General features: G+C 37.3%; 2 protein-coding genes and 1 pseudogene across 7 annotated transcripts in view; 2 read left to right on the top strand and 1 right to left on the bottom strand.

The window, feature by feature from the left end:
- COPS4 (COP9 signalosome subunit 4) overlaps positions 1 to 25328 on the bottom strand; it is a 36119-nt gene extending 10791 nt beyond the window's left edge. The window contains exons 1-9 of one of the 3 annotated variants that reach the window (XM_026509847.4): positions 25166 to 25243; positions 24597 to 24763; positions 9863 to 9942; positions 9039 to 9113; positions 7788 to 7939; positions 7128 to 7231; positions 2905 to 3058; positions 2590 to 2740; positions 1368 to 1538 (exon numbers count right to left, since the gene is read on the bottom strand). In XM_026509847.4, the coding sequence (XP_026365632.1) occupies positions 1368 to 1538; positions 2590 to 2740; positions 2905 to 3058; positions 7128 to 7231; positions 7788 to 7939; positions 9039 to 9084 (778 nt within the window). In that variant the 5' untranslated portion in view covers positions 9085 to 9113; positions 9863 to 9942; positions 24597 to 24763; positions 25166 to 25243. Of the gene's footprint in view, positions 1 to 1367; positions 1539 to 2589; positions 2741 to 2904; positions 3059 to 7127; positions 7232 to 7787; positions 7940 to 9038; positions 9114 to 9862; positions 9943 to 24596; positions 24764 to 25165 lie in introns of all 3 variants that reach the window. The other 2 variants (XM_026509845.4, XM_026509848.4) reach the window with 2 other exon arrangements.
- Positions 15764 to 16100, top strand: LOC113263207 (60S acidic ribosomal protein P1-like; annotated as a pseudogene).
- Positions 25329 to 25442: 114 nt separating the features above from the next.
- Positions 25443 to 27649, top strand: part of LIN54 (lin-54 DREAM MuvB core complex component) — an 81124-nt gene continuing 78917 nt past the window's right edge. For 2 of the 4 annotated variants that reach the window (XM_048212016.2, XM_057309706.1), the window contains exon 1: positions 25443 to 25528. The gene's annotated coding sequence lies outside the window, so the exon portion shown is untranslated. The remainder of the gene's footprint in view (positions 25529 to 27649) is intronic. The other 2 variants (XM_026509841.4, XM_044388129.3) reach the window with 2 other exon arrangements.

The raw sequence follows: 27649 nt of genomic DNA, 5'->3' as shown, positions 1-27649 counted from the left end.
AAGGGATAAATAAGGAAAACTGTAAGGCCTAAAATGGAAGAAGACAAAACATCTGTCCTCTCTATATAGCTCCATATGAGAAATTTGAGAATCATTTGCATCCTGGGAGGTCCTAGCAAGTATCCTTTTTCGAAAAGAATCTTTTCACTTTCTTTTTCGTAGCCAGAAAGCTCAAAGTCAAATCTGAAGCTTGACTATATCAATTCTGGAAACTTTTTCTTTTTAACTACCTTTTAACTTGTTTCTCAGACATCCCCTTGCAAAAAGAATTTAAAGCTGCTCAGAATACACAGAAAATAAAAGTAGCAACAATCAAAACACATACATACACACTATTTATAGGTGGGCTACAAATTTAATAAGCTTTCTAGCAGTCAAGATAAGAAAAACCAATCAGTTAATTAACTCAAAGTGTGTTTAATAAGATAAAAAACAACTGTTCAGGAGAATCACAACTGCAAGACTGTGAAGGAATTTTTCCTGAGGATTGCATAACGAATATCCTATAGAAAAAAATACCTCCTTCAGAAAGAAAGATGAGAATCAACTGGTTTGCTTCTTAAAGTATAAATTAAATGAAAAATTCAACAGGAGGTCACTATAAACCCTTCAGTGATCTGGTTTAACTCAGGGCAGTAAGACTGGGTGAAGTGTATACCTTTCAGCAAACCCCTGGATAAATGACTCTTTATAGCTAAATTCTCTGATATAGGACGACACTGAATCCAAGGAAGTGAGCCTAACAGATCTGTGTTTATCTTGACTTCTTTCATGTTTCTGATGCTCTGTTTATACTTTTATTATTACATATGTTATTGTTTTAAGGTACTTTAAAACCTCTGTAGACAAACATATATGAAGTGACTGATGTTATAAGTGAACAACCATTAAAAACTTTTCTGGAAAAGGTAGCCTGACAAAGCAAATACATCCCTTAACTAGGAAACATGACACCAAGTTTATTCTTACTAGCAACACTTCCACCCTGAATAACGTTAAGCAAGCTACTGTGCCAAATTTTACTCTATCTAAAATAGGACTGGATAATTATACCGTTAAAAACTGATGCTTAAAATTAATTAAGGTACTTATCAAAGGGTTTGAGTTTTTTAAAAACCAGGCACTCTGCCCTTACAATTACCAAAAACGCATTATCCTACAATATGCTTTCCAATAGGGCTATTTTTATAATTCAAACCGTCTGTATATAGTACTCATTTTCAGTCAATATAATACTCCTTTTTGGTCATCAAGTGTTAACAGAAAAATGTTACAGAAAGATATCAAGATGCTTCAAATTTAACACACTTTCCACTAGTGTGTACCTAAATATTTACTCCCACAAATTTATAAGACACGATCGTTACCATCAGCTGTAGTTGCTTTTTGGTGAGGCATCAACATGGCAGCAAATTCTTGAAGTTGATTTCCTCTGATGATCCTGTCTAGGTACATTTTCTCTAGGATCCCGTAAGCAGCAAGTTGCTGGCACCTTTCATCCTTAAAAAGAGTAGCTAGCATCCGAGAACGCTGCTGTCCTAAGGGAAACAAATGAGCATCAAATATTCTCACAATCTATTTCTCCAATAAGAAACTATGTTATGACTCCATTTTTGCCTACTAAAATATAGTCAATTGTCCTGATTTGTGGCAGTTATGTTCTACAAAGTTGCTGCCAACACTGAATTAGTGAATACTCGTAACTGCTATTCCAAAAAGAATGAGTGATATGTATTGACATACAAAGATTGCCAATATACAGGTATAGGAAAAAAGCAGGTTACAAAAGTATGTATATCATGCTACCGTTTATAAAAAAAGAGGATATACACAGATACTTTCACACTGAAGGAAATCCAAGTAACCAGTAAAAGTTCTTTAGAACTGGAAGCAGTGCCATTTTATGTACTGCCTTTTCAGTAACAAAAATACAATAAGTAAGGCCACTGCTTCATAAAGAATGAAATGTGTACTGTGAACATGTCATTAGGCTCTCAAGTAAATACAGATCAATAAACAATCTAAAAAGGATTTAGAAAAGCCATGGCTTAGAATTATCAGCATTTCTTCTCAATGCCTTTTCTGCTTTATAAACTGAGTGATTTACATGCTATAATTTAGTAAAAAAGAACAAAGAATAGTTTATTTTTCATATTTACCAAAGAAAAGGATAAACGTGAGATCTAAAACTAAGGCTTGAAGGTTAAAAAAGAATCCCCAAAACAGTATGTTATTATCAATTCCTAGATTTTAATTTTTATTTCCCTCTATACAATTCTCACCTAATTTTGTTATTCATTTTTAAGAGACATATTATGCAAACTAAACTTCATATTATCTCTCTTAATTACTCCTAACACATGTGGGTAATTGACTTATAATGCATATTTAAAATTTTTTTAAGTTAGCAATCCATTTTATTGCTGTTTTTCACTGTTTAAATGTTTAAAATAAATTTACCATAATTATAATTGCAGTAACACATCCCCTTGAAAAATAGTTCCCTGCTAAGTCCTCCAGTAGTAATGACCCTGAAATTATTAAGCAAAGGTAACTGACTGTTCATGAAAGCACGAATTACATGTTTACCTGCTGATGCCAAGATGGTACAGTGCAAAGCATGTTTTAAGGCCTCTAGTCTTTCACTTTCGTGCACTATTGTCTTGTAAGAGAGTTCATTGTACCTTTGTGCAGCTTCGATGAATTTTCTTCTATAATCAAGAACACGTGCATAGCATACCTATAGAGAGAAATTTTTCAATTAGGGGAAACAATTAAAAATCAAAGCAAAAAATAAGAGAGAGAATTTCTAACATATAACACCGTTTATCAGATGTTCTGGAGCATCTTAGTAGAGCAGGCTTTTCCAATACAAAATCAATCCCGAATCAGTTCATCTGTTACCTTATAATGTATCTGTAACTGTTCATTGGTGGATTCATTCTGAAGCAATGATGCTCGATTTATGTAAGCCTCTGCCTGGACTGGGTCATCATCTTCCAGATATAGCCTAGCAATCTTCAGGTAAGTCTCCAGCTTATAATCTACATTGTACTGCCTAGGATGTAACAGAAAAACACAGAATGACTAAATATAGTATCAACAAAATTTTTAGGAGTTGAAGAAAATACTTTTTTTTCATTATATATATTCTGTTAATATAAGGGAATCAAATTTTTACTGCATTAGAGAAAATCCAAAAACTTATTTCCAAAATAAGTTTTATTGAATTTTTCTTATTTTTATCATGACTGTCCCATTGTATTTTAGCTTCCTTCAATCCTCAGATAATCTCACAAGTCAAATAACTTAAAAGAAAAAATGCCCGGTTGAGGGGTGTATCATATACTGCTGTTGGGGCTATAAATGAGTAAACCATCCTGGAAAACAATTTGGCAATATATTTTCCAACCACCCTTTGAACGCTTTAAAATTCATATATTCCTATCTCCTACATTTTACCTCTAGACAATAAATCCCAAGAAAATAATCAGGGATGTGTACACATATGTACAAGGAATATTCATCTGTAAAGTTACTCATAAATATCTATCAGGATATAACTGGGAATCACCTATGATGATATTTACAGTAAACTAAATTGTGGTACATAAAGACGGTAGAATAATATACAGTTGTTATAATCATTACTATATGATAATAGTCATGTATTTTTGCTAAGTGAAAAAACAGGATAAAACAGTCATGTAAGGGGCACCTGGGTGGCTCAGTCATTAAGCGTCTGCCTTCAGCTCAGGTCATGATCCAGCATCCTGGGATCAAGCCCCCGCATCCGGCTCCCTGCTCAGCGGGAAGCCTGCTTCTCCCTCTCCCACTCCCCCTGCTTGTGTTCCCTCTCTCGCTGTCTCTCTGTCAAATAAATAAATAAAATCTTAAAAAAAAAAAAAAAAAACCCAGCATGTAAGATACCATTAAAATGTATTTCTGTACATACATATGAGGATAGTAATAGCAATTATCTCTAGGTGTGGAGATTACAGGTGGTTTTCATTTTCTTTATCTCAGTGGCCACATTTTATGCAAGAAATGCATAACCAAACACCTCACATAATTCAAAACTCACAAAATTCAAGATTAATCCTTACAGAAAAATTAATCCTTTTTATTACCAGCAAAAGTGATGCCACCATGTGGCAAGAACGGAGTTTACAACTTACATGGCCCAAGCTCTGAAATTGTTTACTTTTTAAATTTTTTTATACTAATTTGAATTTTTTCCATAAGTCATATATTACTAGCATTTTGTACTATACTATTTCCATTCACAACTCAAATTTACATGAACTTCTATAAACAGCACTATCCTTTTTTGAATTTTCCAATTTTATGCCAACTATATCTATTAAATTACTGTAATTATCAGAGTAAATCATTGTTTAGAGAAGCAAGTTCTCAATCGTTTATCCAGATTCAACTTTTAATCACTTTAAGGTTAATTTGTTTATAAAACTGCTAAAGTTTCAGTTCTCTGATATCCTCACAGATAAAGGTAATGCTACAGGACTATCAAAATGATAATTACCGTCACTTCAAAGAACAATACCTAATTTTATATTTATTTAAACTACTAGTGAAAATAAATCAATTGCCCTGTACTACGAAGAAAATGCTCCAGAGTAAGACCAAAGCAAATAAGAAAGCCCAACCTTTCCAAACCATTAAAGAAATAAAAATTAACAAGGTTAATTTTTTTTCGTACAATGTACTTGAGAAGAATGTTTCATAAAGTACAGATGTTTTTAAAAATACTTATCAAAAGATAAGATTAACTGAATAAAAGTTATAAACTATCATCTTAATTCTAATTGTTTCTCCCTCTCACTTAGTCTAGCATCCCAAACCCGACAACTCACTGCGACCTCTAAACCACTGAACTCATTATATTGTTACTGTCTTCTTCCCCTTAAAGGCCTCACTTCACTCCTTACCTAGTTTATCCCCTATGGTCAATCACTGTTAATTACTGAATTGAATATGCACTCATCTCCCTTGTCCATCTCTTGCTGTCACACTTGCTGGGCAACATCATAACTGTGATTAAACTTAAGTTTGCCTACTCCTTTCCTGTACCCATGTAGCTGAACTCTGATGGAGAAAAACACTTAACCAATCTGAATGATCTCATTTCAATCACTACACTCTTCAGATGAGCCCTTAATGTTGCCAAGTATATTCCTAGTCCACTCACTCTCCTAGACTATTTTTTCTCCTTTTTTGTCTTCCCCCAACTTCAACACTCCCACCCTCATCCACATCTCCAGCTGATGACCGATTCTGACTTCACTAAGAACACCGAAGCCATCAAAGAATACTTGCCTAAACTCCACCACCACATTGCTAATATCAGCACCCACATACTCTGTATTCCTGGCTGTTATTGTAGATCACCGGGGGCTATTCTGCCCATCAGGGAACGTGTGGCGATGTCTACAGACATGCTGATTGTCACAAATAGGGGCGACGATGCTATTGGCATCTAATGATAAAGGTCTGGGATGCTTGCCAAGCATCTTGGAACACACAGCACAACCCTGAAACCAAAGAATTATTCCATTTAAAATGTCAACAGTGCTGGGGTTGAGAAACTCAGTCACAGATGAATTATCTGTGCTTCTACCTAAAGCCTATCCCTCCACTAGTTTCCTTCCCCTCCTATCTACTCCTGCCAGAATCCTCTCCCTTACTCCCCCATATCAAATTGTTGCTTTCCAAAAAATAAAAGAAAAATCATGAAAGAAAAGATAATCTCTGCTGCTTCTACCCTATTTCTCTGTTCCCTTTTGTGAAAACTTTTGCAAAGAGTTGCCTATACATACCATCTCTAATTCTTCTCTTCCCATTCCAACCACGCTTACCATTTCACCAAAACAGCTTTTGTCAAGTGTCTCAATGACATCCACATCACTAACTCCAATGGGTGACTCTCACTCCTCATCTTACTTGACCTAGAACACCATAGCTGATCACTTGCTCCTTGATATGTTTTCCTCATTTGGCTTCTAGGCCACCACACTCCACTTCTTCTGGTTTTCTTCTTACCTAAATCCTTCTCATTTCCTCCTGCCCCTGAGCTCTTTAATGCCACAGTGCTCCAGGAATCAGTACTCAGTCTTATCTGTATTTCCTCCCTTGGGGATCTCATCGATATAATGGCTTTAAATTCCATCAATGACTTCCAAATGTAGCCCAGATCTCTCTCCTAAACTACAGATTAATACATTCAACCCCTACTAGATACTTCCACTTGGTTATCACATGTCCAAAATGGAACTCTTGATCTTCCCTCCAAGACTATTCTTCAATACTCACTAGATGGCGATTCCATGTTTCCAGTTGTTCAGACCAAAACCAGGATTTATTTTGGCTTTTTTTCTCATACTCAGATATCTAAGCACCAGAAAATCCTTAGCTCTACCTTTAAAACATATCCAGAATCCAACATTTCTCACAATCTTCATCTTCTCTGCAGTAGTACATAAACCTCTTAACTCATGTCCTTCTATCACTACTTGCCTACAGTTATTCTCAACCCAGTCATCAGAATGATTTTCTAAAATATAAGTCAGATCATGTCACTCTTCCATACAAAATCCTCCAATGGCTCCCCCTCATTTCACTTAAAGAAAAGCTAAAGGCCTTACAATGACTTACAAGAACCTACATAAGCTGGCTGTCAGTCGTCTCTGATCTCAGCCCCCCACCTTTCCTTGGCTCACTCCACTCCACCCACACTGGTATCCTTGATCTTCTGAAAACACTCCAGGCATGCTCCTGTCTTAGGGCCTTTACATTAGCCATCCTCTCTAAGAGGATCTACTAATAGTCTTCCCTTAGCTCATAGCCACTCCCTTACTTCCTTCAAGTGTCTGAGAAGATGTATCTGGACCATCCTACCACTTCAATTACCCTACTTAATGGTACAACCTGTTCCCCACTTTCCCTTTACTTTTCTTTATAGCACTTATCACCTTTTTACATACTACAAAATTTTTGTACTTATTAAATTGTTTACAATGTTTCTTTCATTACAATGTGAGAAAAGACATAAGTGAACAATGATACATATCCTATATACATCCCCATCCAATATCCACTATTTACTATACTTTTGTCCTGTTTCCAAAGGAATTCCCACCAACACTTGGGCTGCATTTCTCCAATCTTCTTCTTTCTCATATATGGATGCAAGATGCTGTCTTATTGAAGCAACCTGGAATAGTAGGTAGACATGTTAAATTATTTCAACTGACATTAGTGACTAAAATAAATGAATGCTACATTAATCTATTGTGATAATGCTTTCATTCAACGTATTAAGCTGAGAAGTAAACAGTACAAGTTTAACTAGACACCCCAATTTTTTAAATGAATTTTGCATTCACAGAATATCAAAATACTGATACTGAAATTAACACGTCTGCAATGTGAATTATGGCAATAATTTAGTTTAAATATTAAATTTTACTTTTATGTTAACTGCATATATAATGCTGGAGTTTTCCTATGACTTTAGCCTTATTAACAATTTACTCATTCTTAAAAATTGCCCAAAGAGTAATATTTGGTTCGTAAATCAAACTGTAGTATCTGAGCAAATGTCAGCTGGAGTTACAACGTCCTAATATTTATTTTTACATTGTAACGTGCTGTTTGGCACACTGTTTTGTCGAAAATAAAATTGGATGATCACCTCCTTTAAAAATGTAATATCTCTCAAAATAACTGCTGCTATCTCATGTTCAAAAATCACTGCTCTAGATTTTTACCTGCTCCTCAAATGAAATGACTCTAGGCTGGATCTTTTCCAAGGTGAAATGATAGATTTCTTTGGCGGTGCTATCAGGCAGGTTAGGGAGATGTGTACAGAAATCAGTCAGCAACTGTCGAGAGATCACGAGACTGACATTCTCATTTACCACTTGTCAAAAAAAAAAAAAAAGATAAGAAAACATGAGTAATTTATAAGTTTTCATTAAGCAATCACTTTTTACCTAAAATTAACTTTAAAAACAATATATATAAGTACAACCTTCCATGCATTATTCAGGGATTTCCACACCCATATCATCTTATATTATAGAATCAGTTTTCCTTATGTTGAATTATTTGATTACATAATGACTGCACCAAACCTGTAAAAATCCCATAATTTTTCTAAGAAATAGAAATGGCTGGGGAAAAGTTTTGTTTTACATTTGAGAATTTTATATTATTCCTTCTCCTCCTTATTTTTCTACAAAGGGAAGGCACAGAACCACCTATATTTTTATGTATGTACTTATTTCCCACTTGGTTACAAAAAGTAGTTAAAGAAGAAACAGTGAGATAATTTTCATGAAATTTAAATAGAGCAAGTAGTGACAGTTGCCGCTGCTTGTACTTTCCCAATAAAAACAAAAATTCACAGAATTGCTCACTGAAGTCAGCACTAGATGTACATACATATTTAATGACATTATTTATAAACACTTATGAGTTTTTATTACAGTATGTGATTAAGGATGAAGGCTCTGAAGCCATGCTGCTTCCACCACTCCTGATCAGATGGCCCCAAACAAGGAACTTAACTTCTCCGTGTTTCTGTTTCCTCGTCTGTACGATGTGGCTAAGGCTGCTGTGAAGCTTAAATGCACTATACATAGAGCACTTTAAACAACATGGAGCACAAAGCACTCAACAAATGTTCATTATTATTATCGCTATTTTTATATTTTAAAAGATGCATCATGCTTGTGACCACTGCTCAGATAAATTAAGTCTGAGATCAGCAGTTACTGGGAAAATAAACGATGGTTCAAAAACTGTTCAGCTGATGTAAATGATTTTCAGTAGACTGCTTTTCACTAGTTCACCGGATTCAAAGTTTATCTAAAGGTCAAACTTTATAATAAAGATCACTATTTCTTTTGCTACTACAATGCCATGTTCTCAATAAAAATCATTCCTAACAGTTTTTCTGAAGCCACTGCCAGTTCAACACACATTGCAGGCCCCAATTTTTTGAGACAGTAACTTACGGTAACCTGGAGCAAGCTTGTAATCAGTTCGTGATATATTAATCATAATTCATTCTTGGATACAACCGGATACAGCTGAGAAAATAGTTTCATTTCAAGTGCCATTAGGCACTTAAAACTGTTAGAAAGAAATTCCTACACAAACCAGCACTTCTCACGAGAATGTGTGTGAGAGCATGCTGTACACTCTAAAGCACTCTCAAGCGTCATTAATATTGGTAACTCAGTATCAATTCCAGACTGAATTTTGAGTAATTTTCAAAATAACTGGATATGTTTGAAGTCAGGGAGTAGGTGAGAATATCTTGAAGAATGGAAATTTCTAGTTCCCGTTCAAATGGAATGTTAACGTTAATAACAATTAACACTTATATAGCACTTACTACATGCCAGGTACTATTCAAAGCCCTTTACTAGGTATATTAACTCACTTAACCTCCTAGCATTTCTACAGGGCGGCTATCATATCCCCATTTTATAGACAAAGAAATGGAGGCACAAAGGAATTAACTTACCCAAGAACACACAACTAATAAAACAACTAACCAGACTGAATCTAGACTATTCTTTTTATCATTATGCTACATTGTCTTTCATCACTGTATCAATTACTGTACAAAACCTTAATTGGTAATGTAACTCTGAAGACAACTTATTGAAAAATAAAGTACTGAATAGTTTAAATTCTAAAATGAATTTCAATGTATATTTAATTGAATCTCAAAGCGAATTATACCGATAACTTGATATAAAACAACCTTGAGCAAGCTTTGAAGTCCTAATTCAATAATACAAGACAAACATGGAATTTTCATTCCACTTACTTGCTTCCACAAAAGCTTTCAAAGCTTCTAGTTGTTCCGCCCCAGATAACTGAATGGCTTTTTCCAGGATCTGACGATACCTAAAACACCACCAAATAAAAATAATGTTCAGAGGACACTATATAGTCTAATGTTAACTTTGATGTTTATTCATTTCTATTTATCCTGGTTTCTTTCATCGTGCTCTAGTTTGTGGTTTTCTTTATAGTACACCACAGATTTTTTTTTTTTGTTACAAGTTCCTAGTCCATCATAAGAAACACTAAATCTGTAATTCTAAGGTATCACTTCTTCCAGTTCCCTTTACAGTACATCACAATTTTTTTTTAAGTTTTCAAGCCCAGGGAAAACCTGGCTGGCTTAGTCGATAGACTATGAGACTCTTGACCTAGGGGATTGTGAGCTCAAGCCCCACAGTGCGCATAGAGCCTACTTAAAAAAGAAAAAAAGTTTGCAAATCCATCACAAGAAAGTGAATCTGTGACTCTAAGTTACTGGATCTAAAGTGCCACTTTTCCTTGAAAAAGTTTTAGTTTTGAATTTAAACTAAAAAGTCAACTTTTGGGGTGTGTGGGTGGCTCAGTCAGTTGGGCATATGACTTGATTTCAGCTCAGATTGTGATCTTGGGGTTGTAGGATTGAGCGCCCCCCCCCAATGGCTCCATGCTCAGCAGGAAGTCTGCTTGGAATTCTCTGTTCCCCTCTGTCCTTCCCCACACTTGGGTGTGGGCATGTGCGCCTGCTCTCTCTCTCTCTCGCTCAAATAAATAAATGAATCTTAAAAAAAAAAAAAAGTCTCTTATGGTTTGCCTCCCTCTCTTTAACAATAAATAAATAAATAAATAAGTCAACTTTCTTTCAAATGCCTTAAAAAAGAAGCTATATTTCCTTCAACTGTGTATTACACAGACACACAAGAATGTTATTTGAGGTGACCCAGAACCTTTTCCTCTTGTGGACCTAATGGAACTAAGGTCACCAACAATAGCATAGTGTTAACTAGGCAGTGAAACAAAATTAAGATTGAATGTCTTAGTGTGTACAAAACAAACTCCACCAAGCCAAATGCACTGATAGAACACCCCTTATGCTGTCAGACAGTGCCTATATATTCTTTATTCGCAATCACTTCTACTAACTCTTCTGCCTAATATTCACGACCACATAAGATTCAAATCAGCACTCTAAAACAGATGCGGGAGAGGTGTCCAGGGGGCTCCATTGGTTAAGTCTCTCTCTTCAGCTCAGGTCATGATCTCAGGTCCTGGGATCAAGCCCCGGAACTTGGAACCCCTGCTCATTGGGGAGTCTGCTTCTCCCTCTGCCCCTCTCCCCCATTCATGTGCTAAATCACACTCTCTCTCTTTCAAATAAATAAATAAAAATCTTAAAAAAAAAAAAAAAAGGATGGCGGAAATGCTAAAAACAGTAACAATGAGAATTATTAGGCAATGGCAAATTCCTTCCTAAAATACAAACTCTATGAGGACAAGGATTTTTGTTTGTTTTGTTGACTGCTATACATACAATGCCTAAAACAACATATCACAAGCATTCAAATATTTAACAGTATTGGTAAATAATAAAACAGTATTTTATTTCTTAAACTGAGTGGTGGGTACCTAAGTATTATACTATTTTTTAATCCCTTTTGTCTTAATATATATTAAAAGCATTAGTTAATGCATTTTACAAACCTAATAGCATTGCCAATTATTCAGAACATCATCCAGAATATAGTCAAGAAATAAAAATATACAAATAGGAAAATACACACACACACACACAAATAGGGCCCAAACTCATTCAAATTTGTGATTTGTATTTTGTAGGGCACACCTTCAAACTACTATTCAACACGTACTGATTCTCAACCCATACAGTATTTTCTAAACCTTGGTTATATGATTTCTCAAAAATACAATGAATCAAATTGACTTGTAAGAAAGATAAACTGACAGAAAAAGCACCAAACTCCAAAAGAAAAGAGAAACTACTCTAATAAAGCAAGGAAATATTACTAAGCTTTAAAATAAAAATTGACATTTTTAAAATTATTTTTTAAATTTGAGGGATAAAATTCAGCTATCTGAAAATTCATTAACATGGAATATCTCATTCTTTCTATATATACACATACACAACTATGCACATATACTATTTCCCATATCTATATTTATACATCTACTTTATTGTTCTGGGCATTTAAATTAATACATTAGATGGTTTGTTCATTTTTTATTGGCTTATTATTCGTATTCTTCATACTCATAACAAAGCCCCCTTAATCTTACATCCCTATATTTTATACTAACAACATTATACTCAAAGATGACAGTGTCTCACAGAAATTTTGTGATTTAACCTAACTTTTAAATTATTGTTTCACAACTTATCAACTAGTCTGTATTAAAAACACACCCAAAAAACCCCTTAAAAAGTGATAAAACTTTTATAGTAATCACATCATACAACTTGCCAGAGCATTATAAATTGTCTACTCAAACTCTCAACTTTAATCAATTAAGAAAGTGAGGTGCAGAGTTTGGGCTAGATGCTATCTTACTCATTCCCTAATACGTAAATTCCAGTATCTAAGAATAAGAAATTACTTTTTTACAATAATAATAAGGAATGACTAATAAACCTAATTTAAATCAGGGATTTAAATAATCATTGGGGCGCATGAGAGGGTCAGTCAGTTAAGCATCTGCCTTCGGCTCAGATCATGACCCCGGGGTCCTGGGATCAAGCCCCATGTCCGTCTCCTTGCTCAGCAGGGAGCCTGCTTCTTCCTCTGCCTGCTGCTTCCCCTGCTTGTGCTCTCTCTCTTGCTCGCTCTCTAATAAATAAATAAGATCTTTAAAAAAATAATAATCATTTAATATTGCCAGATTAAATCATCCAAAAATGCTAACTGAGCACCTAGGCTTTTTAAAATGCTATATAAGATTCTGTGTGATACTAAAGATTATTTTAAATAACCTTAGTCTTTGAAGATATAATATAGTGAGGCAAATAAAAATTTTAAAATCAAATATTATTACATATTAAATTACAATAAAACAAAAGTTACTAAAATGAATAAAACCAAACAATATAAGAAATATGACTGTTAGAATAAATGAATTCGGTAAAGTTGTAGGGTACAAAACCAATGCTCAAAAATCTGTTGTGTTTCCAACAGCCAAACTATGGAAAGAGCCCAGATGTCCATCAACAGATGAATGGATAAAGAAGATACAGTATAACTATACAATGGAAAATTACTCAGTCATCAAAAAGAATGAAATCCTGCCATTTGCAATGACGTGGCTGCACTAGAGGGTATTATGCTAAGCGAAATAAATCAGAGAAAGCCAAATATCATGATTTCACTCACATGCAGAATTTAAGAAACAAAACTGATGCACAAAAGGAAAGGGAAGGAAAAAATTAAATAAGATGGAAACAGAGAGGGAGACAAACCTTAAGAGACTCTTAACTGTAGGAAACAAACTAAGGGCTGCTGGAAGAGAGGTGGGTGGAAGATGGGGTACCTGGGTGATCAGCATTAAGGAGGGTACTTGATGAAATGAGCACTGGGTGTTATATGCAACTGATGAATCTCTAAATTCTACCTCTGAAACTATTAATACACTATACGTTAATTAAATTGAATTTAAATTTTTAAAAATCTGTTGTGTTTCTATACATGAATAACAAATTATTAGGAAGAGAAAACATCATATTTATAATTACATCAAAAGAATAAAATAACTAGGAATAAATTTAACCCAGGTGAAAGATTTGTACACTGAAAACTGTAAGACATTGACGAAAGAAATTGAAGACAAAAATAAAAAGAAAGACATTCCATAGTCATGGATTGAAAGTATTAATATTGTTAAAATGCCCATACTACCCAAAGCAATCTACAGATTCAATGAAATCCCTATCAAAATTCCAATGGCATTTTTCACAGAAATAGAACAAACAACCTAAAATTTGTATGGAACCATAAAAGACCTTGAATAACCAAGCAATCTTGAGAAAAAACAACAAAGTTGGAGGCATCACACTCCCTGATTTCAAACTATTACAAAGCTATAGTAATCAAAATGGTATGGTATCAGCATGAACACAGACACATAGATCAATGGAACAGAACAGAGAGCCCAGAAATAAACCCACACATATATGGTCAATTAATTTACAACAAAGGATGAAAGAATATACAATGGAGAAAGGATGGTGTCTTCAATAAATAGTGCTGAGAAAACTGGACAGCCACATGCAAAAAAATGAACCTGGACCACTATTTTACCCTATATGCAAAAATAAACTCAAAATGAATTAAAGACATGAATATAAGACCTGAAACCATAAACTCCTACAATAATACATAGGTGGTAAGTTCCTCAACACTGGTCTTAGCAATATCTTTTTAGATCTGAGTCAAGAAGTGGTGACAACAAAAGCAAAAATAAATAAAGGGGATTATATCAACCTAAAAAGTTTCAAGTGAAGGAAACCATCAACAAAATAAAAAGGCAACCTACAGAGTGGGACAAAAATACTTGTAAATCATATATCTGATAAGGGTTCAATATTTGACATATATTGAAAAAATTCATATAACTCAATAGCAAAAAAATAAAACAGTGATTAAAAAATGGCAGAGGAGGGGCACCAGGGTGTCTCAGTTGGTTAAGCATCTGACTCCTCATTTTGGCTCAGATCACGATCTCGGGGTTGTGAGATGGAACCCCCATGTCAGGCTCCTCACTAGGCATGAAGCATGAAGCCTACTTAAGATTCTCTCTCTCCGCTCTCTCTCTTCCCACCCCCATGTTCACCTTCTCTCTCGCTTTCAAAAAAAAAAAAAAAAGGGCAGAGGAACTGAATAGACATTTTTCCAAAGATATACAGATGGCCAAAAGGCACATAAAAACAGGTTCAACATCACTAATAATCTGAGAAATACAAGTCAAATCCACAATAAGATATCACCTCACACCTGTTAGAATGGCTATTACTAAAAAGACAAGAAATAACAAGTGTTGGCAAAGATACACAGAAAAGAAAACCATGTACTATTGGTGGGAATGTAAATTAGTGCAGCCACTATGGAAAATGGTATAAAGATGCCTCAAAAAAAAATCCACACTGTGATCCAACAATTCTACTGGGTATTTATCCAAAGAAAATAAAAACATTAGTTTGAAAAGACATATAAACTCCTATGTTCATTGCAGCATTATTTACAATAACCAAGATATGGAAACAACGTAAGTGTTCATCTATGAATGGATGGATAAAGAAAATGTATGTAAATATAATGGAATATTATTCAGCCATAAAAAAGGAAGAAAATCTTGTCTTTTGCAACGAGACAGATAGATCTTGAGGGCATTATGCTAAATGAAATAAGTCAGAGAAAGACAAATACCAAATGATCTCTCTTATAGTAGAATTTAAAATAAAACCAAACCAAACACAGAGATGCAGATCAGACTGGTAGCTGCCAGAGGCCAGGAGTGGGGGATGGGAAAATGGGTGAAGGTGGTCAAAAGATACAAACTTCCAGTTATAAAATAAATAAGTCATGGGGATGTAATGTACAGCATGGTGAATATAGTTAATAATACTGTGTATTGCATATTTGAAAGTTGCTAGAAAAGTAGTTCTTAAAAGTTCTCACAAGAAAAAAGATTTTGTAAGAATAAAAAATGGATACGTTTCTTTGAAATTAAGATATCTATGAAAGTCACCATTAAAAAAGTGAGACATGCTTTCCTCAGCTGCCACTAAGGTGCTCTGTCCTTCCAAGGAAGGTAATACCATGTTGGGGTGAGGCCCTCACTTCATCTGGCGACTAGCACTGCACCTGACGGTGCCCGCTCAGCACATGCCCGCATCATGGCCTCAGTCTCGGAGATCGCCTGCATCTGCTTGGCCCTCATCCTGCAGGACGATGAGGTCACAAGAGGCTAAGATCAATACCCTCATTAAAGCAGCAGGTATGAATGTTGAACCTCTCTGGCCGGGCTTGTTTGCTAAGGCCCTGGCCAATGTCAACATTGGTGGCCTCATATGTAATGTACGGGCTGGTGGAGCTGCCCCAGCAGCTGGCGCTGTGCCAGCAAGAGGTCCTGCTCCTTCCACTACTGCTGCTCCAGCTGAGAAGAAAGTGGAAGCAAAGAAAGAAGAATCAGAGGAGTCTGATGATGACATGGGCTTTGGTCTTTCTGATTAAGCCTCCTTAGGGGTGCCTGGGTGGCTCAGTCATTAAGCGTCTGTTTTTGGCTCAGGTCATGATCCCACGGTCCTGGGATCAAGCCCCACATCCGGCTCTCCTGCTTCTTCCTCTTCCACTCCCCCTGCTTGTGTTCCCTCTCTCACTGTCTCTCTCTCTCCATCAAGTAAATAAAATCTTAAAAAAAAAAAAAAAAGCCTCTTCTGTAACTTATTCAACAAAAAGCTTAAAAAAAAAGTGAAACATGCAAGCCACCAATAGAAAAGATACTTGCAATCCATGTATTTGGCAAAAAAAAAAAAAAACAAAAAAAAAACAAAAAAAAAAAAACAAGAAAAAAACCTCCCATCCAGAATATATTTAAAACTTCTGTAAATCAGTAAAAGATGAACCACCCAATTAAAAAACAGACAAAATGCTTAAATAAGCACTTCACTAGAGATAATATCCCAATGCCCAATAAGCATATTAAAAGGTACCCAACAACCTCAATATTCATTAGGTTAATGCAAATTATAAGCACAAGTAGATACCTTTATACTTCCATTAGAAAGAGTAATATTTAAAACACCAACAAATTTGAGTATTGGTGAGGATGCGGGGGAACTAATCTCATCTATACTCGATGGGAGTGTAAAGTGATCTACACTCTGGAAAACCACTGGCAGTTATCCACTAAAACTAAACATGTGTACTCTATAACCCAAATATTCCACTCTTGGGTATTTATCCAAGAGATATGAATGTCTGTGTCCACAAAAAGATATATACAAAAATTTTCATAGTAGCTTTATTCATAATAGCTCTAAACTAGAAAAAAAATTTTAATGCTAATCAATAAGTGAGGCCCACTAATAAAATGGAATTCTACAAATCAATAAGGAATGCTTCATATACGAATGTATCTCAGATATTATGTTGAGTGAAAAAGGACAGACACAAAAGAATGTACACTGAATGGTTCTGTTTCTGTGCATTTCAAGAATAGGCAAACCCAATTTACAGGGACAGAAGTAGAATAATGGTTATATTTGGGGGTAGTGACTGGGAATGAGGGAACCTCTGGGAATGCTGGAAATATTCCCCAGCTTGATCTGGATAGTTGTTCCATATCTATGTATGTGAGAACACATACTGGGCTCTACTCTTAAAAGTAATGTACTCAATGCAATGTACTTTAAAATATATAGGTGTATATAAACCCACACATATCTTATATTTTAATAGAAAGTAAAAACAAAATTAAAAAAGAGAGAGATGAAAAATAAAGAGGTAATATTTTAATTCAGAAGAGAGTAAAACCAAAAGGGGTTAGATTAGCTAGAGAAGACTCCATGGATAAAACATCTTTTTACTGAGCACTCAATAGAAAAAATGAAAAAGTGACTTGTGGAGAACACGACAAATACCAAATACATTTTCCTTAAAAAATATTATGGAGGTGGGCGCCTGGGTGACTCAGTCGGTTACACATCCAACTTTTGGTTTCAGCTCAGATCTTGATCTCAGGTTTGTGAGTTCAAGCCCCGCGCTGGGCTCCACATCGGACATGGAGCCTACTTGAAAAAAAAAATATGGAGGAAAATACATTTAATTAAGGTGCTTACATCTGCCCTACCCATTTATCATCATCAACAAATGTTTACTGAGCATCCATTTATGTCTATGAACTAAAGTTCACTATGTTGATTCCTGACTTCTTGGCACTTAAATCTGAAGGTAAATAGAACATATGTACATGAAAATGTATCACAGTCACTATTTAGAATCAAAATGAGTAAATTAGGTATGTATTAGTAGGTCTTTCACCTATGGTAATGATGAATTAGATGACTAGACCAACTCTACCTCAAAATAAAAACATAAAAAGCTGAAAGAAATGCAAAAAAAAATTAATAGCATAAAATCCTAACAAGAAAGAAAAAACAGGAAAGGATAAGAGTACAAAGAGCTTCTGCCTGAAAGCATTTGCTGACTGTGAAAAGACAACTGGGAAGCAGAGTGAGACTTCTGGTGGGCTCTGCCTTGGGGCATTCTGCCAACCTACTAGAAACATTGAGAGGCAAGTTGTAATTTTTGGCCAACTACAGAGCTAAAAGAAAAGGAATCTGAGATCTGTGCTTGCCAAAAGAGGAAACACTACCACTTTTGAAATAAGATTACAATTTCTATTCTAAGGATCATCTAGGTAAACCAAAAAATTCTGAAGCCTTGATCCTAGACAGCTATCACCCTCAAGTGACTGGCAGAAGGAAATGAAAACCCTCCATGAAAGGTTATATCCTAAGCCTCCAAATGTTTCAAAAGTATATTTTTAAATAACTTGACCAACAAAGATTACCAGTCATATGACAATATGAGCAAGAATCAACAAAAGCAACAGACAATAGCAACAAGCAGGGACTCCAGATACTGGAGACTATCAGAAAGACTGTAGTACAATTACTGTTTACCATGTTTACAGAGATAAACTCAGGCTTCAAAGTTTCAGCAAGAAACTGAGAACCATAAAAAGTGTCATTTGAAGAAAGAACCACCGGGGCACCTGGCTAGCTCAGTCAGCAGAGCATGTGACTCTCCATCTCAGGGTCATCAGTTCAAGCTCCACGTCAGGCGTGTAGCCTATGTAAAATAAATTTTTTAAAAAATATATTAAAAAAAAAAAAAGAAAAGAAAAAAGAACCACCAAAAGCTACAGAACTAAAAAATACTATATCCAAGCTTACTCAATGAAGTTCTTAACAGTAGATTAAACACGTCTGAAAAACTGATAAACTAGGAGGCAGGACAGAAAAACCTATCCAGAATAAAGCATGGCAAAGGTAAGTAGAGAAGACAGGGTAAGAGACATACAGCATTGCAAAGATAAGTAGAGAAGACAGGGTAAAAGACATAGAGGTCACAGTAAGAGGGCCTAACGGGTTTCACTGGAGTCCTAGAGAAGAAAACAGAAGGGGACACAAGCTACATTTGACAATACATGGCTGAAACATCCCAGGACCATGAAAGAATCTAATATATCTGATTCAAAAAATGCAGTGAAGCACAACCAGGATAATGCAGAGGGGTATTGACAAACAAAAATAAAACAAAATGAAAAACCACAATCTTTCACCTTCTGTATATATGCCCCTTGCACTGTGACTTTGTAGCTTTTCACATCAAGAGGTAGAGTTTCTTTTCCCACCCTTTGATCTGGGCTTGTTTTGATTAATAGAATTTGATAGAAGTGAAGTGCCTGCTCCGAATCTAGACAGACCTCAAGAGGTCTTGTATGTGTCTTTTTCTCTTGGAACCCTGCTGTGGCCACAAGAAGAAGATCAGACTAACCTACTGGATAATGAAATATGTAGCCCAGTCACCTCCACTGCCCCTGCCAACACAGCAATGCAGCGGTGCCTACCTGACCTGCAGCTGACTACAGACACATGTAGGAGACACATGTGGAACCCAGACCATGCAGAACAGAGAACCATCCAGCTGGGCCCAGTCAACCACCAAAATTATAAGCAAAGTAAATGATTGTTGTTTTAATCCACTCAGTTTTAGAGTGGTTTATTTCATAGCAAAGGCCAACTGACAGAGAAATAAACAAATCCACATAGACGAATCACAAAAATTTCAGAAAACTAAACACAATAATATTCAGGAAAGAGAAATAATTTCCTTACAACTCAAAACCACAATGAAATACCACTTCACACGGGTCAGAATGGCTAAAACTAACCATTCAGGAAACAACACATGTTGGCAAAGTTGCAGAGAAAGGGGAACTGTCTCACACTGCTGGTGGGAAAGCAAACTGGTGTAGCCAATTTGGAAAACAATATGGAGGTTCCTCAAAAAGTCAGAAATAGAACTACCCTACGACTCAACAAGAGTACACGCACCCCAATGTTTACAGCAGCAATGTCTACAATAGCCAAACTATGGAAAGAACCCAGATGTCCATCGACAGATGAATGGATAAAGAAGATGTGGTGTGTGTACACACACATCCACACACCCCCCACACGCAAATGAAATATTACCCAGTTGTCAAAAAGAATACAATCTTGCCATTTGCAACCACATGTATGGAACTCGAGTGTACTCTGCGAAGTGAAATAAGTCAGTCAGAGAAAGACAAATATCATGATTTCACTCATATGTGGAATTTAAGAAACAAAGCGGATGAACCTAGGGGAAGGGAAGGAAAAATAAGATAAAAACAGAGAAGGAGGCAAACCATAAGAGACTCTTAACTATAAGAAACAAACTGAGGGTTGCTGGAGGGGTGGTGGGTGGGAGGATGGGGTAACTGGGTGATGGGCAGTAAGGAGGGCACTTGATGGCATGAGCATAGGGTGTTACATGCAACTGATGAATCACTGAATTCTACCCGAAACTAATAATACACTATATGTTAACTAGATAGAATTTGAATAAAAAAATTTTTTTAAAAAGGTGACTGTTAATATGTAAGAGAATCTCAGTAAGATTAACAACTGATCTCTCAGCAAATTTCAATTAAAATTTAAAATTAAAAAAAAAAAGAAATAATTTCCTAAATGAGGATGATCTTCAAGCATTCTAAATATTTCAGTGCAGTGTTAAGTGGGAAAGAGTGGAGGAAGATAGGTATTCTAGGCCAAAAAAAAAAAAAAAAAAAAATCACTATCTGAAATGTAGTCTAGTTTGGGGAAGATAGTTTAAAGCCAAAAGGTAGATGTGTTTAGAGTTAAGGGCTATGAGACAAGCAGATAGGTTGTACTATGGCCTTGCCACTAGCTATGCGACCTCAAGCGAGGTATTTCACCTCTGTACTTCAGTTTTCTCATATATAATGTAAATGTTACTCATTAAGGATTAAAAAATGTAAATAAAGATGTGCTTGGCACAGGGTAAACACCAGATGTTAGGGAACTTCACTCTTGAGATGGGAACCACTAAAACTGTTGTGTGTGGGAATAACAGAGAACCAGAGAATCTCAGTTACAAGGGGCCCTTGAGATTGTATAGTCTTATCCCCTGGTGTGTATGTGTCCTCCCTTTTTTGACAGTTCTATTCCATTCTATTATTAGAAAGTTCTAATCCAAAGTCCATCTCTGTAAGGCAGAGGAGTTATTTTCTTTTCTGCAAAACAGCCTTTCTTTCTTTCTTTCTTTTTTTTTGAGATTTTATTTATTTCTTAGAGAAAGAGAGAGACAGCGTGCGAGCAGGGGGAGCAGGAGAGGGTGAAGCAGACTCCTCCACTGAGCAGGGAGCCTGATGCAGGGCTCGATACCAGGACCCTGAGATCATGACCTGAGCCAAAGGCAGGCACTTAATCAACAGCCACCAAGACGCCCCTGCAAAACAGCCCTTCTAATTAATAGTCAAAGACAGCTAACAGGTCTCCCATTACTCTCTTTTCTCTACACTAACAGCTTCTTGTAAAATGAAATGTTTAGACTCCAAAGGCCTGCTATCCTCTTCTGGGTACCTTCTATATAGAGAAGTGGGAAGGGGCGGAAAAAAGGTCCTATTTCTATAGGATTAACTCAACAAAGACCTATAATCCATAACATCATACTCGCCCTCAAAGAGATCGCATTCTACTTGGAAAGGCAGACAAGTAAACAGACAATTAAAACACTTAAGTTCTATGGTAGAGGTAAATATAATCTGCCATCACGCATAAGAGCAACAAACCAGGTCCTGTGTGTGTGGGTAGTTAAGAGTTTGTGTTGGTGGCTGTTCAGAAAAGGCTTTTTGGAAGAAATAACATCTCAACTGAGTTTCAAAGAACTGAGCACATTTTAGCCAAGTAATTAAGACAGGCTATCGTAACAGCTACCTATTCAAATGGTTCCTCTTCAAGGCTCTCCTCTCTTCTAAAGCTTTGTATGAGATAATGATCATAATGCATAATATATACAAAAGTAGTTTATAAAATTTGCAAAAATGCATCTCATATGGCCAATTTCTTACGTCAACTTTAGACTGTTGTGCTAATTCATAGTTACGAGAATGCATTTTTTTTTTAAGATTTTATTTATTTATTCCACAGAGATAGAGACAGCCAGCGAGAGAGGGAACACAAGCAGGGGGAGTGGGAGAGGAAGAAGCAGGCTCATAGCGGAGGAGCCTGATGTGGGGCTCAATCCCAGAATGCCGGGATCACGCCCTGAGCCGAAGGCAGACGCTTAACCGCTGTGCCACCCAGGCGCCCCATGAGAATGCATTTCTAATTGAAGTTTGGGCAAGAAAAGCATATAGGCAGATTTTTAAAAAGCTTTATAGGGGCCTAGGGGTGCCTGGGTGGCTCAGTTGTTAAGCGTCTGCCTTCAGCCCAGGGCGTGATCCCAGGATCCTGGGATCCAGCCCCGCATCGGGCTCCCTGCTCCGCTGGGAGCCTGCTTCTTCCTCTCTCACTCCCCCTGCTTGTGTTCCCTCTCTCGCTGGCTGTCTCTCTCTCTGTCAAATAAATAAATAAAATCTTTAAAAAAAATAATAAGCTTTATAGAGTACACAAACCTGGGTTCAAACATAAGCTCTGCACCTTTCTAGCTATTCACTGATTGAACTAACACTTATTAAAAGACTGCTCTGTTATAAATATTCTGCTAATTGCTGGAAACACCCAGTATCAATATTTTAGAAACGAATTTACTCTATCCCTTAATACAGACTGCTTTGTCACTCAACTCCTAACATAAATCCTACAACTACTGATACCTTTCAAGAGTGTTTTCCTCATAGACACGTAGCTGGCAGAACTGTTTTGTTATGAAAATAAACATCCCAACACATTCTTGTCGACATAGGACCAGATACGTACCTGCAGGCAAGGCCAAGACTTTCCTCAGAAAGCACTGGCTATCAGTTATCAAGCACAACAATCTCACGTGATAGACTGTTACAGTAATGGCCTCTGATGAATCATGCCCCCATCTGTCCATGCCCCTTTCTAACGTAACTTGGGTCATTCCTCCCATAAAGAGGTAGACTCCATTTTTCCTCCCCTTGAATCGGGGCTGGTCTTGTGATTTACTTTGACCTATTTTAGAGAATTGACATGATGAGATTTCCAAGGCTAGCCTTAGGTGTGGCAGCTTCCACACTCTCACCCTTTTGGAACACTCCCATGGCCCTATAAGGAACTGCTGAATGAGAGACCATGTGGAGAGACAGACTCATCTAACAGCCTGATGTACATGTGAGTCCGTTTTAGCTCCACCAGCCCCAACTGGACTGCCAGCTAACTCTGCACCTGCATGAGTAAGCCTGGATTAGATCAGCAAAACAGTCCAATCAACCCAAAGAATCCTGAAAAATAATAGTTGTTTTATACTACTAAGTTTTTGGTTTGTTACATAATAATATGTAACTAAAGTACCCTATAAGACTGGTACTAATATTTACCTGCGATTTACAGCTGAGGAAGTAAATTCTCAGCTTAAATTTCAGAATTTTGCGAATATTTGAAAAACTGTATCTCTTCTGATAAAGAATGTACTTCATTTTCTTCAACAAAACAAAAAAGAAAGCAAAGCATGGGGGGAAATATAAGCTGAACATGGGGAAAAATACATGCTCATTTTACTTTCATCCAAATCTAAAAATTACACGCAGAAAGGCTTAAACCATGAAGACACATTCACCTTATTTACAACCCATGGAATAAGTCAATATATGTATATACTAACTGCTTTATAGTAATAATAGTAACAAAGACAATTTTGTGGCACTAAGTGTCAGGTACTCTTCTAAGTGACATATGTGATATAAGTGTGTATACACACTCATTTTGTCCTCAGACAAGAATAAGTCCTATTATCCCCATTTTCATGAGAAGGAAACTGCAGTACATAGTAGCTAAACCCATGATACACAGCTAGATTTCCCACTGATAAAACTAGATTACATTTGCCACCAGAGAAAAGATAACAGAGTTTACATAAAACACAGTCAAGGTTTCAATGGCCAGGTTAGAGCAGGTGTATCCCATTTACATAGATCAATATGATCTCAGCTGTCAGGATGTAAATATTACCATCAACTTGAGACGCATACTTTAAACAGAATGCAAGTTCATTACAAAAGAAGAGTGCTGGGGCGCCTGGGTGGCACAGCAGTTAAGCGTCTGCCTTCGGCTCAGGGCGTGATCCCGGGGTCCTGGGATCGAGCCCCACATCAGGCTCCTCCACTATGAGCCTGCTTCTCCTTCTCCCACTCCCCCTGCTTGTGTTCCCTCTCTCGCTGGCTGTCTCTATCTCTGTCAAATAAATAAATAAAATCTTTAAAAAAAAAAAAAAGAAGAGTGCTGTATAATCTACAAAGAGAAAAAGGACAGTTCTTTATCTACCTCCTACCTACCTACCTACGATTAACACTATTGTAATTGCTTGCATGACAGGGACATGTCACAAATTTTAACGTGGAGTGGATGTAAGCCTTCAACATAAATTCCACAAAATTCCTAAACAATTCAGATTCCTGCAAACATCACTAATCTAGACTTCCTGACTCACGTTGTGAGGGCGTTCCGCTTATGTGCCCCTCTTCAGAGTTGGTGGCGCGGAGAGAGAACCCAAAACACAAGGACTCACAGAAGATGGTCCGGGTGGTTCTGAACGACAAGATAGCAGCCATACCTCCTCACCCCCGTCTGCCTCGAGAAGCCATCTCCCAGAAAACTCTGCATCGGGGTCAATCAAAAAATACACATTTCCCTCAATCAAAAAAAAAGGGGGGGGGAGCCCAAAGAGAGACCAGAATTCGGTGTGAGAGGCCAGCCAGCGATGGAAAGAAGGCCGTGGGAGCAGTCGTCCCTCAGACCATGCTTCCAGAATCTTAAGAAACGGGTAAGGATGCTATCAAAGATTGAACAAGTTGACAGTCACCCCAGGTCTGATGCCCCCAAGGGTTCCCTCCGCAAGATCCCCACCGGGATTCTGCTGCTCCCAATTTTCGCGTCTACAAACGACCTCAGGCCCGCCCCCTTGGTTGTCAGGCCGTATCACATCCCAAAGCCGCCGTCAACCCAAGAACAGGTCTATTGCTTACCTCCTGACCTCCCAGGCCCCTGGGAAATACTCACTTGCCCGCCAGATCTTTATGAGAGCCGCTCGAATTCATGAGCTGGGCCAAATCCTGCCGCACGGCTGCCGCCATCTTTCTTCCAGCTCAGCAGAGGCTGCCGGACTTCGCGCAGCCGAAAAGAAAACGAGTGTAGTCCTCCAGACTGCAGCTAGAGGGAACCCGAGATGCCATAGAGTAGCGACTGTGAGGGCCAGAGCGCCGGGTGTGAGACTCTGCGCGAAGCCCGTCCCCAGAGTTGAGTGACGCGAAGCTCCACTCACGTCCGAGGCCCGCCCAGGATTCTCCCACAGGCTCAGGCTCGCGCGCTCCCACTTAGGATTGGCGGATGAAGTCCAAGGCGTGTGTTGCTTGTGCAACTCCAGTAAGTGCCGGGTACCCGAAATTATCGCGTCATTAATTAAGTTCCGTGTTTCACGTGATTTACTGTTGTTCCTCATTCTTTAAGACAACCCTTAAACTGCTTGTGTTAAAAAACGAATTGTTTTTTATGTTCAGTTCACCACAGACTGGTACTATTGTAAAATGCAATAAAAATGTACATATTTCTCCCCTAAATTGGTACCCCTTATATAGGTTGATCATGCATCCCAGTTTGTCCAGGACGGTGCCATTTTCCGTCTGTTGTCCTGGAGTGATTTTTAATAACACTCCCTTTCACTCTAGAAACTTCCATACGGATGATAAATTATATGGTCACCTACCTTTATATGTAATTGTATTCATTACTCATGTATCCTTATAGAACTTCTTTCTTCACATAAATGTAAATTGTTATCCTTTCTTGCTTTCACAGAAGATAACACAACGTATCATTATTCCCCTTGATTTTCTTCACTTTTTTTGGAGATCTTGCCATGTATATCCAGAGAGCTTCCTCCTCATTTTTTTTTTTTTAAGATTTTATTTATTTATTTGACAGAGACAGCGAGAGAGGGAACACAAGCAAGGGGAGTGTGAGAGGGAAAAGCAGGCTTCCCACTGAGCAGGGAGCCCGATGCCAGGCTCCATTCCAGGACCCTGGGATCATGACCTGAGCTGAAGGCAGACGCTTAAGGGCTGAGCCACCCAGGCACCCTAACCTCATTTTTTTTGAACTGGAGAGTATTGCATATAATAAAGGGATGGTCATAGTGTATTTAATCTTTACAGTGGGACACTTAAATTGTTTCTAATCAGTCAACCAGTGCTGCATAAAGAACTTCCTACCAACTATGTAGGAGTGCCATTTTCTACAGCCTTGCCTACAAAGCATGTCAAACTTGAATTTTGCCCTCATGGTATGTGTTAAAATGTTCCCTCTATTGGGAAGGGGAAAGGAAAGAAGACTAGGACAAGGAAATTCTTTAAGAAAGTAATGTGGAGATTGCCTACATCAATTCTTTTTTTTTTTTTAATGATTTTTTTATTATATTGTGTTAGTCACCATACAGTACATCCCCGGATTCCGTGCCTACATCAATTCTGATACCAATCCGCGACAAGAACTTAGGCACATGACCTGGCTTAGCAACAGTGAGCCTGGAGATTTGGTTTCCAGTTGGGCAGCCCTTTGCCTAAGAAAAATAAAAGGATGGGTTTAAAGGGTCAGTCAGTAGTCTCTACTACAATCTGTCCCTCTGATCACCTAAATACCTGTGTGTATCCTTCTTAGAGTAGAACACTCTTACCCCTAAAGCAGAGAGATCAGTTCCCTATTCAGTTTCTATACCAACTCAAAAAAGCGGGATGTCTGATGATTCACAAATCTCTCCATCAAATTGGGATATGTCTTTTCATGGCCCAGAGTCATACACTGTAAAACAAATTATCTGCCTCGTGCCCATACACATAATACAAAACAACTGTGGGACAGGAATAGGATAACCACAGTTAAAACTCAAAAGTAGAATGTGAGACCTATAGCAATTACTTCTCCATAGCAAAGGTGGGATCCCGGGGAAGAATTAGGAGTACCCACTACCCTTACAGGGTGTAAGTTCTTTTGGTTAGACCCTCGTTCTGCTCTTTGAGAGGATCCCCATTGTCCGTTGTACTCTGGGTCCCAGTTTTGCCCTAGGAATACAAGTTAACTGGATGTTAGAGAGTATTCCCTCTTTGGAGGAATGCTTTTGGACTTGGATTGAGAGCTTTTGTAGGCCAGGTTTTTCAGTTTTATTTGGGTGGGTTTTTTTTTTTTTAATGTAATTTCATTGAATATTCAGTAAACTGACTGCTTCCAGACAGTTTCAGGTTCCAGTAACCACGCCTACAGTTGTTTCTAGAAATAGTTGTTAAATGTGGCCTATTTCCTGGCTTCCACACTCAAGCCTTTCTTAACATCTTCTTTTTAATGACGGCAGTCTTGAGGTTATCTGAAACAATAGGCTTAAGCGAGAAGGGAACTCTATTAATTTGATTTTTGCTTTGTTTGTCTTTGTTTTCTGTTGTTCTTTTGCCCGTTTGTGTTTGTCAAAAGCTCTTAATCTCCAGGCAAATCTTCTCT

This window comes from Ursus arctos, unplaced genomic scaffold (genome assembly GCF_023065955.2).
Source record: "Ursus arctos isolate Adak ecotype North America unplaced genomic scaffold, UrsArc2.0 scaffold_9, whole genome shotgun sequence".
Taxonomy (NCBI): domain Eukaryota; kingdom Metazoa; phylum Chordata; class Mammalia; order Carnivora; family Ursidae; genus Ursus; species Ursus arctos.
The sequence above is the reverse complement of the archived record's forward strand: the minus strand, read 5'-3'. Positions and strand labels throughout refer to the sequence as shown.